The sequence below is a fragment of the Silurus meridionalis genome, chromosome 10 (genome assembly GCF_014805685.1).
Source record: "Silurus meridionalis isolate SWU-2019-XX chromosome 10, ASM1480568v1, whole genome shotgun sequence".
NCBI classification, from domain to species: Eukaryota; Metazoa; Chordata; class Actinopteri; order Siluriformes; family Siluridae; genus Silurus; species Silurus meridionalis.
The window spans coordinates 7,164,077-7,181,006 of record NC_060893.1 but is presented as its reverse complement, the minus strand read 5'-3'; the positions used below and the strand labels follow the sequence as shown (position 1 = coordinate 7,181,006).

The 16,930-nt window shown below is 39.6% G+C and overlaps 1 protein-coding gene across 4 annotated transcripts in view; it reads right to left on the bottom strand.

Annotated features, from left to right (window-relative positions):
- Positions 1-455: 455 nt before the first annotated feature.
- The window catches only part of myo9ab (myosin IXAb), a 108,181-nt gene continuing 91,706 nt past the window's right edge, over positions 456-16,930 (bottom strand). For 2 of the 4 annotated variants that reach the window (XM_046858996.1, XM_046858994.1), the window contains exons 24-44: positions 16,438-16,751; positions 15,167-16,228; positions 14,938-15,025; positions 14,472-14,678; positions 12,556-12,653; positions 12,346-12,452; positions 12,046-12,266; positions 11,818-11,934; positions 11,031-11,219; positions 10,908-10,955; positions 10,670-10,781; positions 9,705-9,766; positions 9,389-9,581; positions 7,839-7,967; positions 7,647-7,752; positions 6,948-7,079; positions 6,009-6,132; positions 5,757-5,810; positions 4,049-4,245; positions 3,786-3,928; positions 456-2,150 (exon numbers count right to left, since the gene is read on the bottom strand). In XM_046858996.1, coding sequence (XP_046714952.1) covers positions 1,720-2,150; positions 3,786-3,928; positions 4,049-4,245; positions 5,757-5,810; positions 6,009-6,132; positions 6,948-7,079; positions 7,647-7,752; positions 7,839-7,967; positions 9,389-9,581; positions 9,705-9,766; positions 10,670-10,781; positions 10,908-10,955; positions 11,031-11,219; positions 11,818-11,934; positions 12,046-12,266; positions 12,346-12,452; positions 12,556-12,653; positions 14,472-14,678; positions 14,938-15,025; positions 15,167-16,228; positions 16,438-16,751 — 4,134 coding nt within the window. In that variant the 3' untranslated portion in view covers positions 456-1,719. The remainder of the gene's footprint in view (positions 2,151-3,785; positions 3,929-4,048; positions 4,246-5,756; positions 5,811-6,008; positions 6,133-6,947; positions 7,080-7,646; positions 7,753-7,838; positions 7,968-9,388; positions 9,582-9,704; positions 9,767-10,669; positions 10,782-10,907; positions 10,956-11,030; positions 11,220-11,817; positions 11,935-12,045; positions 12,267-12,345; positions 12,453-12,555; positions 12,654-14,471; positions 14,679-14,937; positions 15,026-15,166; positions 16,229-16,437; positions 16,752-16,930) is intronic. The other 2 variants (XM_046858997.1, XM_046858995.1) reach the window with 2 other exon arrangements.

The following is a 16,930-nucleotide window of genomic DNA, read 5'->3' as shown; positions in this document are numbered from 1 at the left end:
CCTTTTTACAACCATTTTTTGTCCATTAAAGAAATAATACACAAATTGCACAAGTGGCATTAACAATAATAATAATAATAATAATAATAATGTTTGGAAAAATAATTAATGCACAGACTGATACCTTTAAACGCAGAGTCACAAACGGGATAATATATCCATTTATAACAGTGTTGTTCCTGACCTACACTTCACATGGTTTTCACAAACAGAATAAAAACAAAAACAAAACAAAAACAAAACAAAAAAACAGAGAAACCGAGTGAAGTGCGCTTTCCAGTGGTCAGTACATTCATTACAACACACATGCTATTTCTCTTGCTCCTTTGCCCACCCCTGTAATGTTGGAGATGAAATATCAAAATATCAAATGTTATGTCTGGATTTTAGACAAATTCCAGACGTACGCAGAAGATCATATGGCAAGACTTCTATTTGAAAAACGGTATAGAATGGACGGAAAGGATTCTTTTTAATAAAAGACATATCTGCATATACGGCTTGACCAGTTCCACCATAGTGAAGTTTATACAGGCATCACACAATATATGAGTTAACTGTAACCAGACACATTCAAGAGTAAAAGATTTCAGCCGAACCTTTTTCTGGGTGATGATGCTAATATTCATTAGATACACTAGAGTATAAAGTGTGAAGTGACCGATCAAGTGTGCTTGTATATGAATACTTGATCATTCTGGTTAAATGGATTTGTGGAATAATCTTCTGTTCACTCATTTAAACAGTATGAGGCTCAGATATGGATATCAATTATGCATGGACTCAAAACGTACTGCTGGGAAAATAGTTCCCTCTTTATAAAGTGGTATATAAACAGTACAGTTTACACAGTACAGACGCAAGCAATGACTGCAGGAGGCCTGAAAAAAAATCTTGTTTTTTTTTTTTTCTAAATAAAAATGGCTCTCAGGTCGAAAGGAACATGTAAAGATAAAGGCGCATTCAAACAATATATTAGAAAACATATGATGAGCAAACACAGTAACATAGCGATAAGGTGAAAGTATTTCAAGTCTTGATTTGGTCACAATGAATGCAGATTTGAGAGAAAATAGCGAGAAGACGTGTTTTCTGGTCGTATTCCAACACAATATGGCTATGAATGGAAATAGCTACATCACGGCTGTTCGGATTAACATTTTGTTGTCATTCTGTCCTTTCTAGTGCTAAAAAAACAAAACAAAACAAAAAGGACTCAAATGCAAAACCTAGCAAACAAGCTTACGGGACACGTTTGTCACGAACGCACGTAAAAAAACACATACCTTTGCAAAAAATTCAAGACGAGTAAACACTTCTCACATGGACCATCCAGCAGCGCTGCATCGTTTTATGTACAATGATTCATTTCTATTGGAGTAATACCATAATAATAATATTATCTTACATATTTAATACATTAGCAATGTCTGACGTACTGACATCTCATTATGGTGGAAAAAAAAAAACATTAGCAAAAGCACTATGCAGTCTGTTGAAGCCAGACGACTCTGTATTGGCTCAGTTTTGTAAACATGAAGATGGACAGGTCAAAGTGAAGCAGTGAGAATAGGACCAGTCCAGCAGGTCCACTCTACAGCAGGGTGCATCATGTGCATGTCAGAGTTTAGCTTTGGCAGGTTCATTTTCCTCTTCCTTTCTTATCCCTTCATGTTCTCTACCTCTCTGGCTCCCTCCTAGGTTTCGGCTCAATCCTCTTTACACCATAAACTCCTTATTGCCGTATAACACCAGAGGCTGCACAGGACTGTAATCAGTGTCTCTCCTCCTGCCTCCTCCTCCTCCCCCTCCTCCTCCTCCTCCAGACTCTCTGGGTTTGGGTGGGCAGCTCTGGTTGCCTCTGCTCCTGGGCCGTGTTTTCTCTGAACTAGAAGAGCAACGAGTGCTAAATGTGGCCTTCTCTAAGTCCTCCTGCTCAGAAAAAAAGTGCTGCCCATGTTCTGAGGAGGAAGGGGAAGAGAAGAGAGGGCCAGAGGAGGAGGAGCGAAACCTGTAGTGGGGAGTGGATGAGCTGGAAGAGAGAGAGGCGACGGCAGAGTCGACTGAATCCAGAGATTCAGGCTGGCGGCGTAAAGCTCGTCTGCTTTTGGACTCGGATTTACGGGAGCGCATGCTGGAGCAGCTTTTCTCTGAAAACAAGATGCACAAAAGCAGTTTCTTGTAACAGGACAAAACATGTAGAAAAAAGTCACTTAGTTACCTATTAGATACATACTACTAAATGATAGAGGGGTAATAACTATGTAGAAATATCACTTGATCTTATATCAAGTGAACTTTATGAGCTAGTTTTCCAAGCAAATATTAACCCTTTATTATATTAGCCTATAATCATTAACTACATTAATTTGGAGGATGTCCAAAGTGACAGTGTTACAAGAATTGCTGCATTATTGAACAGGAAACTGGCTTTTTAGACCTTGCTCAAGAAACATTCACTATTAGTTCTGAAAAGTAGGATCTCTTGTCTTGGTCTCTATCTGGCTCATGTTCTTTTTCAATAACTACCTCTCCTTAAAGCACGTGAACTAACACTAATCTTCACTACTTTGTTTTATGGGTTTATGTCAATAAAGAAAAGGTTTGCTATAAATCCTCCCAACAATGTTTCAGGCTGATGGTATATAAGTTTGCAACCTAGTGAACCAGTGCTGATTTCTTCATTGATAGAGATCAAAGCACTTTTGTACGTCCCTCTGAATAAGGGCATCTGCCACAAATGTAAATGTAAGATGATTTGTCATTGCCAAACATTTTTGTTTTTGTTTTTATCTGTAAATGTAAAGCTAATCTAAAAGTAGGGAGATTTTTTCTGCAGCATATTTGAAGGGTGTGTCTTTTTTAATCCCAACTAACTACTTAACATGTCATGGCAGGATTATGTTTACACGTTTCTTTTTCGCAGGGTGTGGTTTTTTCTAGGATGACAATATCTCAAATCAAAGCACATAGGTGTAATGTTTTGATGAGTATAAAACGTCCTATGATACTAATCATACTGCTAGGCTTTCTCTAAGGTTTCAATTAATTTGATTAAAACTCATTAATACTCATTAATGTTTTTTATGAAACACTGTTTATGATTCAATGCATTTGTGCAAACCTCTTCTTTTTGTTTGCCTGTTTAATTTTTAATTTACTGCCATCTAGAGGTCACTACTAGCACATACAACTACACAATAGACCAGTGGTCCCCAACCCCCGGTCAATTGGTACCAGGCCGCACAGAAAGAATACATAACTTACATTATTTCTATTTTATTTATTATCTGATTCTGAATGATGTTTTATTTTGGAAAATTACCGGATTCTCTCCGCCACATCTGTCTATGACTCTTGATGCATGTAAAGATGCTTGGCCTCAGTCATCTTACCTCCATCCATTACATTAGTGCTAAACTGAAACCCCCAAGTGAGCAAAATGAACAAAAATCAACACAGTGGATTCACGTTTATTATTAAATTTCGAAAAATAGCAGTTTTTATGCCGGTCGTATCATTTTATTTTGTTGTATTTATTCGCCACACCTTAAAGGCCGGTCCGTAAAAATATTGTCTGACTTTAAACTGGTCTGTGGCGCAAAAAAGGTTGGGGACCACTGCACTAAACCATAAAAAAAAAAAATTATAATTTGATAGTAGAAGTGAAAAATGAATGTAAATTTAAAAACAGTTACTTGTTTTAATTCTAATACTAAAGACTATTAAATTGGATTGGATTTGACAGGCACAGTTACAATCCTTTAGTTGTATAAATGAATTACCCCAAGCCTCATATGTTGCTCCTTCCTGTTCTGCTATGAGGTTCTCTGAGCTGTCTGCTGTTCCTATAGAAGCCTCAGATTCCAGCAGCTCATCATCAGATGTTCGTGGCTCCAACGCCAAGATTTCAAATGTCAGCTCCTCCCTATGAAGTCACAAATAGAGAAATGTTTAAACCAAAGACATATAACAAAGAAAATAATGTCTGTTAAAGGCTAACATCTGACTAAGAGACAAAGAAAGAGAGAGATTAAAAGATACTGACTTCTCTTTCTGTAAGTTTTCTATTTGCTGAGAAAGCACTTTTTCTTCTTGCTGCATTGCTGCCTGTTGCTGTTCATTCGGGCCTGATTCGGCTCTATCTTCAATCGGTCCTTCCCCTTCATTGATCGTGGGTGACAGTGGGCTCGTTGCTGGAGAGGGTGTAAGGGGACTGCTCTTAGAAAACGAGAGACTTTTACCCTGATAAATTTAGAGAAAATGGGAGAGAGAGATAGAAAGAGAAAGAGGGAAGGAAAAAAGCAAGTGCATATTAAGTGTATGTACTTATTATTGTAACCCTTGTTCAATTCTAAGTAAGTCCTGCAAATCTGAAATGGAGTGAAACTACAGTTGAATTTACTGAAACATTTAAGCAATTATATTCCGAAAGGAAACTTGACATGAACTCTGACCGTGTGATTTTACCTCTTCAAATTTTAATGTGTTCACTAATAGCGGTTAGATTATAGAGCTACGTTGTGGTAAGACCAATATGCAGAAGCAAAACACTGAGCAACGGCAATCCTACAGGAAATCTTTAGTTTTTGATGTACTGCGTTTTATTAAGCTGAGAAGCCAACGGGTGAAAAGCGTTAAGCAAACAAATGAACGAATTAGTAAGAGCAGCATGCACATTATCGTATACGAAGGAGTACAAAGCTGGATTTGGAAAGTGGTTTAATCTCAGCATAGTAGTGAGCTGAGCACCAATTTTTTAAAATAACATTTTACACTGATTAAACCAAGACTGAAAAGACAGTGAAAATGCCTGTCACCCAAAACCCAATCAATTAAAATATGAGAACATTGGTGAAAAAAGAGATCATTCAGTTTGCATGTACACTGATCCAGCATAACATTATGAGCGGTGAAGTGAATAACACTGATTATCTTTTCATCAGGGCACCTGTTAGTGAGATATTATTAAGCAGCAAGTGAACATTTTGTCCTCAAAGTTTACGTGTTAGAAGCAGCAAAAATGGGCAAGTGTTTTGACGTCTAGACGACTGGGTTAAAGCATCTCCAAAACTGCAGCTCTTGTGGGATGTTCCCAGTCTGCAGTGATCAGTATAAAAAGTAGTCCAAGGAAGGAACAATGGTGAACCGGTGACAGGGTTATGGGTGGCCAAGGCTCAGTGAAGCACATGGTGAGTGAAGTCCGGCCCGTGTGTTCCGATCCAACAGACGAGCTCCTGTAGCTCAAATTGCTGAAGAAGTCAATGCTGTTAATGTTCGATGGGTTTGTGGTCATAATGTTATGCCTGATCGTTGTATCTACAATAGTCTAGTTTATAAAAATTATTTTAAACCAAGGTAACAGAGTTAATTGTCCAAGGTAACTGTTCAGATTTAACCATTATTTAGTTTCACATTATACATTACATTTCTCACAGCAATATGTGTTTTTTTGGAATTTGCAAACAACAGTGTTTAAACCCACAGCTATCTGGCTGTCCATTTAATCCAGCTTTGTAATTAACTTTGCAACTGCAAGACAAACTATGTGGACAAGAACAATCAGCCTGCTCAGACATTGCCTACAGGACAAAGCTCATTAGTTTATTAGATATCCATTTACTGACACTACTAAAGTATCCTTTTCAATATTTGCAAACAGGTGACAAGACGACGACGTTAGCGACAATGCTACACTGATGCCGTATACGAGGACTACACAGCATTAAGAGATTACAGTGCTCAATCATACATACCGAGGTGGCAGTTCGGCTCATGCTCATAAACCTAACAGCGATTAGTACTGGTTTCTGACGGAGGTGTAAATAAGGGGAAGAAGGGAGAAAGGGGTTATTGGGATGGGAACTTAACCAACCACATGCGGAAAAGTGAGTTCTTGATAAGTACCTATATATATACAGCTGCTTGTTCAGGATTTAAAATATCAATACAAAAGTGCGATGATCTACAGAGTTGATTCGAGCTCATTCTGAGATCAGAATTCATACCATTGACCTCCTGATGTGCGTGAGACGGATCTTGGCTTTGCTCTCGGCAAACTCCAGAGTGCTGATGTCCTTCAGTCTGGCTTTGTATTTAGTCACCTGTTCACAGATGATCAGCTCCACACAGCTGAGGAACAAACCAACAATGACCAACACAGATCTTAAATCATTACATAATAAATACGCTTGGGGTGACCCTGTATAGTTGAAGATTCAATGCTTCGATAGGAGGAGCCTGATTAGACTACAAATTTCATAGTTGACTTCACAGAGGTTTTATGAAACCAGGATCATTTTGGTTATATGGCAATGTCTGATATCACATAGAACTACCATTTTTCTGCCAATAAGTTAATATATATCCTATTATGATAATGCTGTAAATAAAAATGTTAAAAGAAAAGATGTTTTCAATGAATAATTTGAACGTGACAGATTTAAGTTTTAATTTCCATGATCCGTGACCGACACAGGAGTATCTGCAGGGATTTAAATATTTACCAATGTCTGAGATATTCTAGAAATGTATATGCTGTTCTACATTAATTTTGTAAATTAATAGTTGTTTTTTGGTGTATCAATGTTCCGGGGTACCTAGAGCACATTTGCATAGGCAATTTAGCCGTTTCCAGTGTGGCCTTTCTGCAGTTGTTTGTTATTTTTTAGGTTTATTGATCCAATTTTTTAAATACATTTTCTTCTATATCTTTGTGTGATGTTTTGTACATCGTGGCTTTAAAATGTTATGAGAAATTGTTGTACGACTACCTGGTGTCGGCGGGGTCGTCGTCGTCCAGCCCCTCCGACACACACATTATTCGACTGTCAGTCAACTATAGGCAAGACTTGACAATTCTGATTCTATTATGTAAAATCTTAATCAGTGACACCCCTAAATTATGCACACACACATATACAGTAGACACATCGTGGATGTCTTACGCAGTAGTCTTGCCAATGTCCTGTACACTCTGTAAAGGGTCAATGCTGTCTGGACACCGCAGGATACAGGGCGCAAACACAATGGCCAGAGCATTAGCACTCATCCGATTAGTCTCCTCCTGCAGTGAAATCCTGAAAAACATAAATACATTAAGGGGAGAATCTTTACTGGAATATGTTTCTGAATAATGTGTCTCAATAGTGTTCCACAATGAATGCAAAAAACCCCAAGGGCTGTCAATCAATTAAAATATTTAATCGCGACTAATCAAACGATTGAGTCAACTCACGATTAATCGCAACTCAATCGCACATTTTTATCTGTTCTAAATGTAACTTAAATTAATACTTTTCGAATTTTTAATACTCTAATCAACATGGGCATGGACAAATATGGATGCTTTATGCAAATGTATGTTTATTATTAGTGAAACCAAACTCAACATAGAGCATGAAGTCTAAATATTGTTGTAAATGTTTTAAAGTAATTATAGGGATTCCGAATTACGTAAATCATCATGTTAATTTTATTAACATTAATTACGTTAATAACATTAGTGCCGTTATCGTTTATTTGCATTAACCTGTTAATTTTGAAAATCTGTTAATAAATCGAGTTGAGATTTTTGAACATGCAAATCTACAGAAAAGAACACCTATGACAAATCCTAAAGCTTTAAGGCCTTTCCTTTGCCTTACCTGACTAAGTGGAAGATGAGCCTCTCCAAAGTGCTCAGGTGAGTCCTGCTAAGCTGGTCGATCACTGTATACACACCTTTCACAACTTCTTTCTTGTCCTGCAAACCTGTACCGAGCGAGATGGCAATGAGCTGCGGCACAATTACCGAAGGAGCCAAAAATACATAAAAAATGTGTTGAGACAAAATGTACCTGTTGCCCTGAGAAACTCCTTATATAGTTCAAAGGTCATTAAAGGATTTGGAAGGTCCCGCAGCCACTGTTTCAACACGCTGGCAATAACGTGGATGTTATAGTCATCCAGATTCACAACAGTCGCATCTGAAATAAGACCCAGCATGCAGGATGATTGTATGATCCAAACACATTATGCTGTGGTTTTATAGTAAAGGTTCTAAACTAATAGAAATCCATGAAGGTACTGAGCAACTCAAGAACTATTGGGATAGATTTGGACTGTAATTAATATAAACAATCGTCTACAATAGCTTAGGACTGCAATTTGCATGAATAGCTCTGCATTTATGTATAAATCACAGCACAGCACACCTCATCAATGATGGAACTACATCGATCAGGCATAACATTATGACATTATAACATTATGGTGACTGGTGTAGTGAATAACACTGATTATCTCTTCACCATAGCACCTGTTAGTGGGTAAATGTTATTATGCACACAGTGACATTTCAATTCAGTTAATTTATTTGTGTAGTGCTTTAGACAATGGATAGTGTCATAAAAGCAGAGCTTTATAGAGAAAAAAAAGGTTATAAAATATGAATTTTTATGTTAGTGCCTATAAGTTTAATGCCTTAATGTCCCTTGAGAGGAACCATACTCAAAACGGTTGACGTGTTAGAAGCAGGAAAAATGTGTAAGCGTAAGTAATTGAGGGAATTTAACAAGGGCCAAGTTGTGACGGCTAGACGACTGGGTCAGAGCATCTCCGAAACTGCAGCTGTTGTGGGATGTTCCCAGTCTGCAGTGATCAGTATCTATCAATAGTGCTCCAAGGAAGGAACAGTGGTAAGCTGGGTCATGGGTGGCCGAGGCTCATTGATGCACGTGAGGCACAAAGTCTGGCCCGTGTGGTCCGATCCTACAGACGAGCTCCTGTAGCTCTAACAGCTGAAGAAATGAATGCTGTTAATTTGTTGATAATAATGCTGTTAACACCCAGATGAGGATGGGTTCCATTTTGAGACTGGTTCCTCTCAAGGTTTTTTCCTTTTAGCATCTCAGGGAGTTTTTTCTTGACACTGTCAACACTGGTTTGCTCATTAGGGATAAACCTATTAGGCATTAAACGTATAGGCACTAACATATAAATTCATATTTTATAACCGGTTTTTCTCTGTAAAGTTCTGTTTTTATGACACTATCTATTGTTAAAAAAACACTAAACACAAATAAAACTGAACTGAAATGACACTGTGCATAATAACATTTACTTATGATTTATTTTACCAATAAATTCTTAAACCTTTAAACAGTAATTTACTACAATATAGTAAAGTGTATAATTGCATTACAGAGGATAAACTCAACCCAGTCTTTTTCTACCTTTAAATATTTATGTTACCACTGCTATTAACTGCTAACAAGAATAATAATGCCATACTATATTTAGAGTTTCTGGCTTGCTGCTTAATTGTACCATAACCGTTATTTAAAAACACCTTTTTTTGCTTGAACAAGTAACTTTTGTCCGTTCGGCCCAAAGACATAGGATTCACCTGTATCCAGTCCCAACTTTAGCTCTTTGATTTTATTGGTTGACCCAGACTTCCTGTAGATGCCCTCTGTGTAGAGACCATGCATCTCTATGTAGTTGATGAGATTCTCCACCACTTGCGGTACTGCTCTGTCGTCGCTGGTTAACTGCGACAGCTCCACGCCAAACTGCCGCGAAGACTGTTCTGGGTCGAACTGCACGCAGGCGAAGCAAGCAAATGTTGCGGATAAATGAAATACTAAGAAGACACTGAGAAGATTTAGAATATGAAGTAGATGCGATCTCTCACAGACAGATAGACACACCAACACTCTTACCTTTTTGCTACATGTAGTCGTCATCCTTGAACAGCATTTTCTGTGACAGGCGTAACGACACACTGCATCAGAAAACAAAGCGACAGCGTCAGTGTAAACATCTCACCACCGAACAGAATGACAGCTAGTTAAAAAAAATAACTGTGGAGGACACAAGACCACTCCCTGTTCATTGTGGTGAGACTGAGGTAGAAATTAGAAGAAGAAGGGAGTTGCAAATAATTAAAATAATTCAGAAACATGTATAGGGCTAAAAGGAGGCAATCTGATTTCTCACATACAGGGTGGTATCAAAAAGGTTTGAGATTAATGGTGCTAGCTGGTGCTATTCTGACAATGTGCATTACCACGTCTGGAATTTCCTCATGTTTAGCAATGTAAGAACAAAGAGCAAATGTAAAATTCTGAAAGAAACCGGGCAAATCTGCCACAGAGACGTTAGACATTACATACGGCGATGCTGCAGCGAGTTGTTTTGAGTGGTGCGTGCTTTAAGAGCATCACAGGAAGGTGATGAGAGATCAGAGAGACCTTCGAAGAGCTCAACCCCTGATATTGTTGAAACCATTCGACAACTCGTGCATGATGATGGTCGGAGAACAATCCACACAATCTCACTTCTGCCCTCCTCCCTTCTCGCCAGATTTGGCTCCTGCGGACTTCGTCCTCTTCTTTAAGATGCAGCTTAAAGGTTGCGTTTTGTCCCCATTGTGGAGATCCAGTGCAAATCACAGATCACAGGTGCTCGACTCTTTTTTAAACGAAGACTTCCAGGACACATTCCAAAAGTGGCAGGAACGCTGGGAGCACTGTATTGCTGTGTAAGGAGACTATTTTGAAGGTGAAAGTGTGTAAACTTAGTTAAATAAAGTACTTTCTTTTAAACAGAGCAAGTCTCGAAACCTTTTGATACCACCTCGTGTAGAAATAGTTATTGTATGGCATGAGCTTTGCATAAAACTCACATTTGCAGACGCATGCTCTGTCCATCATCCAAATGAGAGACGAGCAGTATTCGCAGTATGTAGGAATGCTGTACTGAGTGGACTTGAAAATGTGACCCATGTGCTCCTCCACCTGCAGAAGAAAACAATGATTTAGCGTGAGCATAGAGTTCCACGTTAAGCAGATAAACTCTAAATTGTAGGTGATTTGGTTGGTTTAAAAAAGAAAAAAGCTCAAATACAATGCTAGAAGACTTACAATGTCTGCCTCCTTTTTCCTTCTCTTCTTACGTTCTGGTTTGGGAGCCTGTAAAACAGCGTCACCGAATAAAAAATCATGTCTAGACACACAATATTTCTAGATGAAGGACACAAAATTTACCCGGCTAAAAGTGCTGTGCATGGGCTTGTACTCGGTCACAAACTCATCCAGAAAGATTTTGAATGTGTTGACCCAGACTTTAACAGGGGATTCTGACCAAGCTCTCTGCTCCAGGCGCATGCTCTTCTCCAGAATGTGCTCAAACAGAGCATGAAGATCCTTATACCTGATACTTTTACCATCGTCCATCTGAGACAGAGGAGTGAGAGTAAAAACAGTGTGCATAAAAAAAAACACCATTCAAAAAAATGCGATGCTTTGAGCTTCCTTAGACTAAACGTGGTCGTCAGTAGAGATTTGTCGGTTTTGCCGATTAATCACCACAGATAGTTGTTTGCTGGAACTATCAGCTTTTGGCAAAAATCCATAATGATAGTTTTTCCGGGATGCTTTATACAGTATAAGAGTGGCCTCTAGAGGTGAATCACTGACACCACGTGCAAGTGTCGTTTTTATTAATTTTGGAAGTAACTGTTTTTTATCTATTTGGAGTGTTACTTTTTGTTTCAGTTTTAATGCGTCTTTTATTTTCCTCAATATTATTAATATAATTAATATATTCATATCTATTTCATTTAGCAATTTTCAGGATTCTGTACTTTTTTCAGTACTATTTTACATAGAGTATTACGTTTGTTTTTTGTTTTTTTTTCTTTAGTATCCATTTATTAAAACTATCGGTTGAATATTTGGTTATCGCATAATCGATTAGGTACGATCCAACCTAGATATCAGTATCTGTAAAATCCACTATCGGTCGACCTCTTGTCATCAGTGCGATACTTACAGCCAGGGCAGTGGAGTAGGAATTGAAGATATGGAGACGAAACTCTTTTAGAGCCTTCTTAAAGACCACATCTACTGGAGTGTCCTTCTTACTGTCCTCAGTCTCCAAATCATTTATCTGTCAAACAACAATTCAAGGAAATGAGTGTTAAGACTGTATACTTCTAAAGATATGTGGTTTCTTTCAATACTACAATACAGTTCGTGGATTGGAGAATTCTCAGTCTACCTTCTTCATAAGGAAGTCGTTCATGCTGCAGTAGTCTGCTGTGCACGTGAGGATGTGGAGAGAGTCATTCTGCCATGGAGAGGGTTCCTGAGGCACGGTGCTAATCTTCACGCTCCGCCTCCTCTTCATCGTCAGCATTCTCATTTCTGGCTCTCTGTTCTCTTTACTGTCCCGACCATGATCTGCTGCTGGACTCTGCTCAGGACTGGCAGAGGGAGAGCCTGGGAGAGAGAAATGCACTCACGTTTCATACTGCATTAAAAAGATTTATTCCTTCTTTCACTTTTTCTGCATTCTCACCATTGCGAGTCTTTGTGAGATCAGCATCTGCTGAGTGTCCCCTGATGGACATCTTCTTATCACCATGCTTTCCCTTTCCCCAGAAGCGCATCTTACCCCTTACCCCACTGAGCAGTCCGGAAAAACAGAACAGAACAGAACATCAGTAAATGAATTAGTATGGAGAAGAGCCTGATCACTCTAAAATCATTGGTTGAAACTTTCTCTGACCTCCCATCTGAGTTTGAGGACTTCCTCAAGGAGTCCACCTTTCCCAGATCTCCTGATGACATAGTTTTCTGGAGCCGTTTCTGCTCTTTCTGAGAGGGCTGTGAGAGATAGGTAAGTCTATAAAGATCCATATTCAATTACAGCAACAACTATTGATATCTTTGTTGTTTTTTTATAGGGATGATTTATACTTCTGCATCGCTGCAAACGTGTAAATATCAAGCGCAAGTGTCCGTCACAATTTTTGGGCAGAACATGAACATGAACCTGATCCATGCCCAAGGTCTTCCTCATTACCTTCCAATAATTCATAGTAATGGAACTGCTTTAATTCGTATTTATTGGTTTTACCATGGGCTATATTGGTGCTTACAGTAACATTGGACTAACTGATCACTAAACAACTTCATTTTGCTCATTTTGCTTCATTTTGCTCTGTGCTCTAGGAATTCCCACAGGCAGAGAGAACAAACTGAATTTTACTGAAAAGCATTATCCTGGTAAACTTTGGTCATGAGGTGGCTACAAGGGTGGCTTCAAAAAGTTTAGAGACTAGTTTTGTAACATGCCAACAGATGGCAGCACAAGGCTGCATGCACATTCACAGGGAGCACCGACTTTCATTAATCAGTGTGTCAAAAGACAACGTCCTGTGTACATCGGGAGCTGTGTGACCGGTGCATTACCACGTCTGCTATTCTGACTACGTGCGCACCATCACTAAACTCTCCTTTGCACGTGAGTTTCTCGCCAGAAACAACACAATCTCACTTCTGTATCTAGCCTACTCCCCAGATTTGGCTCTTTCGGACTTTGGCTCTCTTGCAAAGGTCTCCGTTTTGACACCACTGCAGAGATACAGCACGAATTGCAGAAGGTGCTTGATACGCTTCAGAAAGAAGACTTCCAGGACACATTCCAGAAGTGGCAGGAACCCTGGGAGCACTGTATTGCGGTGACTATTTTGAAGGTGATCATGTCTAAATGTAGATAAATAAAGTACTTTCTTTTAAACAGAGCAAGTCTCGATACCTTTTGATACCACCAGCTAGCTATCTGTAGCTATCTATTTTGGCACCTTTGAATTTTCATTCCAGTATCAATTAATACACTTCCTTACTCAATTAGTGTTTGTTCCACAGCCTTGAACAATGTTCACTTAGGAATTTGATGATCTACAAAGTGATGCCTGGCCAATAAACCCTTCACCAAATTTGCATATCTATTCATTGCAGAAGTAGAAATCAGCACGAGATAAATGAGACATAAGAGACACATGCATGAGCTTCTGAGAACTAGTGAATGAGAAACAGTGAATAAGTGGTAAATAATTATAAATATCTAATCCATGCAGGTTATATGTATCAAAAGTCAAACTACATCAGGCACTTAGGTCTTCAGGGAAGAGTCTCTTCATCTTCACATACAAGAAGGGCAAATTCGCTGTAGGAAAGGTGCGGTTAAAAGGAAGGAGAGTTAGTCATATCTCCGGGTTATTAGATCAGCAACAGCTACCATAGACCCAGAGAAGGTGGACCAACATGAAGGAGATTAGAAAAGAAGTCCCCTTTACATGAAACCAACATTCCCCAACAAACGCAACAAAACCATATATAACCAGACTAAGAATGATATCCATTTACAGGTCATTTTCTGCAAAACCTAGATTCAAATTATACTGATTCACTGGAGACCTTCTACCAGTGAAGATGAGCATTTAGCCAGTCATGATCCCTCTTAACATTACCTTATTAATAGTACTAACATTACTGTGGCATTTGTTAGAGAATGTTGACTTAGTAGCAATTATAGACCTAGATTTAGGTTCAGTCGTTAGAGCTGGTGGCATAAAGAAGAGCACTGGACTGGTGGGTGGTTTAGAACAGAGTTGGATTCAATGCTGGGCCTCAGTTTACCATCTCTGAGTCACTGTGGAAGACTTGCTCAGGACCGGGAGAGTCTGGAGACTCCGGGAGGGGCAGTGCGTTAGAGATCACAGGTGTATACTCGTATTCTTCATCGTCCTCATCGTCAGTATCAGCCTCTGTGCTACAGGCACGGCTCAGGAAGTCGGAGCGAGTCCGAGCTATGCGAGTTTTCTTTTGGCGGCCAGCTCGGGCCACCTAATTGTACAAAGCGATTCAGTCCATCAAAACTAATCCAATACATCTTACAGGGTCAAAACATGTCTATCACAAAAAAATAGTCACTTGAAGAAGATCTTGAAGAAATCTTACAGCACATTCATGCATGAAATCACAAATGCTGAATATTTAAAAACATGCAAAAAAGAAAACACGTATAAAACGTAACATTTCCTGGGAATGAAATGGGTCCTAATTTTTCTAAAAGTATGTACAGTATGTAAAATATAATCTTCACCTCTCTGCTCTTCAGAGATCTGAAACCTGACGTTCTTTCTCTTTGCAAGGTCAGTGAACGCTCCTGATTTGCTAGGTCTTTATCAGATCTGAGGAAAAAACAACAACAGGGTATATATCTGTCAGAAAAAATATGACAAAGTTTGAGGGTTTTCATTAACTGCAGAAAAAGGAAAAAGTAGGAGAACTGAGCTAGGATAATATGCATTCCTGGTGGAATCTTCACTCACTTGGAGAAGGTCAGCCTGCTGCGTTTGGGTGAAAAGGCCAGGCTAGTTGCTTTTTCCTTCATGCTAATGCTAATACTGTGAGCCACTGTCTTCTTCGGAGGTTGCATTTTGACTGCTTCTTCCTCCTTTCTGGGCTGCAAGCTCGTTTGCTGTGTTGTCATCTTGGCTGCACCAGATGATGGCGCTGAAGATGGCTGGACAGCCGGATTATTCACGGAAGTGTTTCCAGTTTGTACGCTTGATGATAAGCTCTTCTGCTGGCCAGAGTCTTGTCTCCACTCTGCTTCCTTCTCTAAGCTCTTGAGAGCATCAAGGCTGTTTTGGTCTATAGGGCTCTCCTTTTGCATGCTGATGACAAACACCAGAGACTCCTTTTTCTCTCGAATAGACTTCAACTTAGATGGTGTGTGTGGCTCGTTCCGTACAGGACTACCAGCTTCATCTGATATATAGAACAGAGGCTTTGAGGTGCTTTGGCCAGCGTGCACTGGACTTGTTGGCTTTTTCGGTTGCGTTTTCTCCGATTCTGGCCCCAATTTGAGAGCATCTTTATACCCTTCAACAACTGCTGGCTGATTTTTAGACATGTTATCTTGAGGTTGCATATCAGTTGCCTCCAACTCCATGTCATCAACACTATGGAGCTCAAAGCTCCCATGGCTGTCTATAGAGCTCTGAAGGGAAGAACCAAGAGGAGCAGCTTTGGAAGAGATTTTATTTTCAGGGGAGTCTGGTTCATCAGAGAGGGAAAGATTATTGGATCGCACCTTCAGCAATTTCAGACTAAACGTTGCCTGTTCCAGTTCTCTTTTCCTCCTGCTCTCTCGCTTGGCTCGGCTCTTCAGAGTGCTGTCATCCAGAGGTTTGGAAAGCTCTGATGGCTGGGTCTCAGTATCCATTCTGCACTCTTCGGAAGCCACTGAGCTTTGTCGAGATATCTGTGAATCCAGGCACATCGCCTGGGTATCAGAAAAGTTTGGGAGGTTGTTCAAGCTTTCTTTTGCGTTATCCTGTGGATGGCCTGTTCTAGTACTCTTCTGTTCCTCTCTCAAACTTCTACACCTGGAGTAAAGTAGTGATGACAAAGTAATTATATGAAATTGATATTTAATCAAAAATAACAATCAGTAATATATTAAAACAAAAACAAAAAAAATCGACTGTGACCATACTCATAACTGCACTCATAAAAACAGACATAACCTGTCAAAAAACTGAGGAACAGAACGCTCGCATTTCTATTCTGAACGAAATCATAAATAGTGCGTTACCTTTGCCGGGCCTGATGCCCCCTCCAGGCAGCCTGTAGTGTTACAGCAGCTTTGCATAGCTGCCCATATCTCTGCCTCTGCCTATGTGCCCTCCAGAATGTCTGGATACGGCACGCTGCTCTGTGTCTCTGTTGCTGCACACATCGTCTCCAGCTTCTCTGCAAAAGCAACACTGCTTCCCTCTGCAGCAGATAGAACCGTCTCTCCTTGTAGCCTCTCCACGCTGTCTGAACACACACTGCTGCACTATGCTGCAGCTCTGAGACACCAGCACTCTCACTGCTATGGGTTAGCATACACTTACGCCACCAGTGCTGTAAAGAGACAGAGACAGAAAAATAAATCTGCATGAGTTAACAAAAATAAAAATAAAATGCTGCATATACCTAGGTTTACACACACACACACACACACACACACACACACACACACACACACACACACACACACACACACAGCTATACCTATGCCTATACAATACTTTTGTTGCATT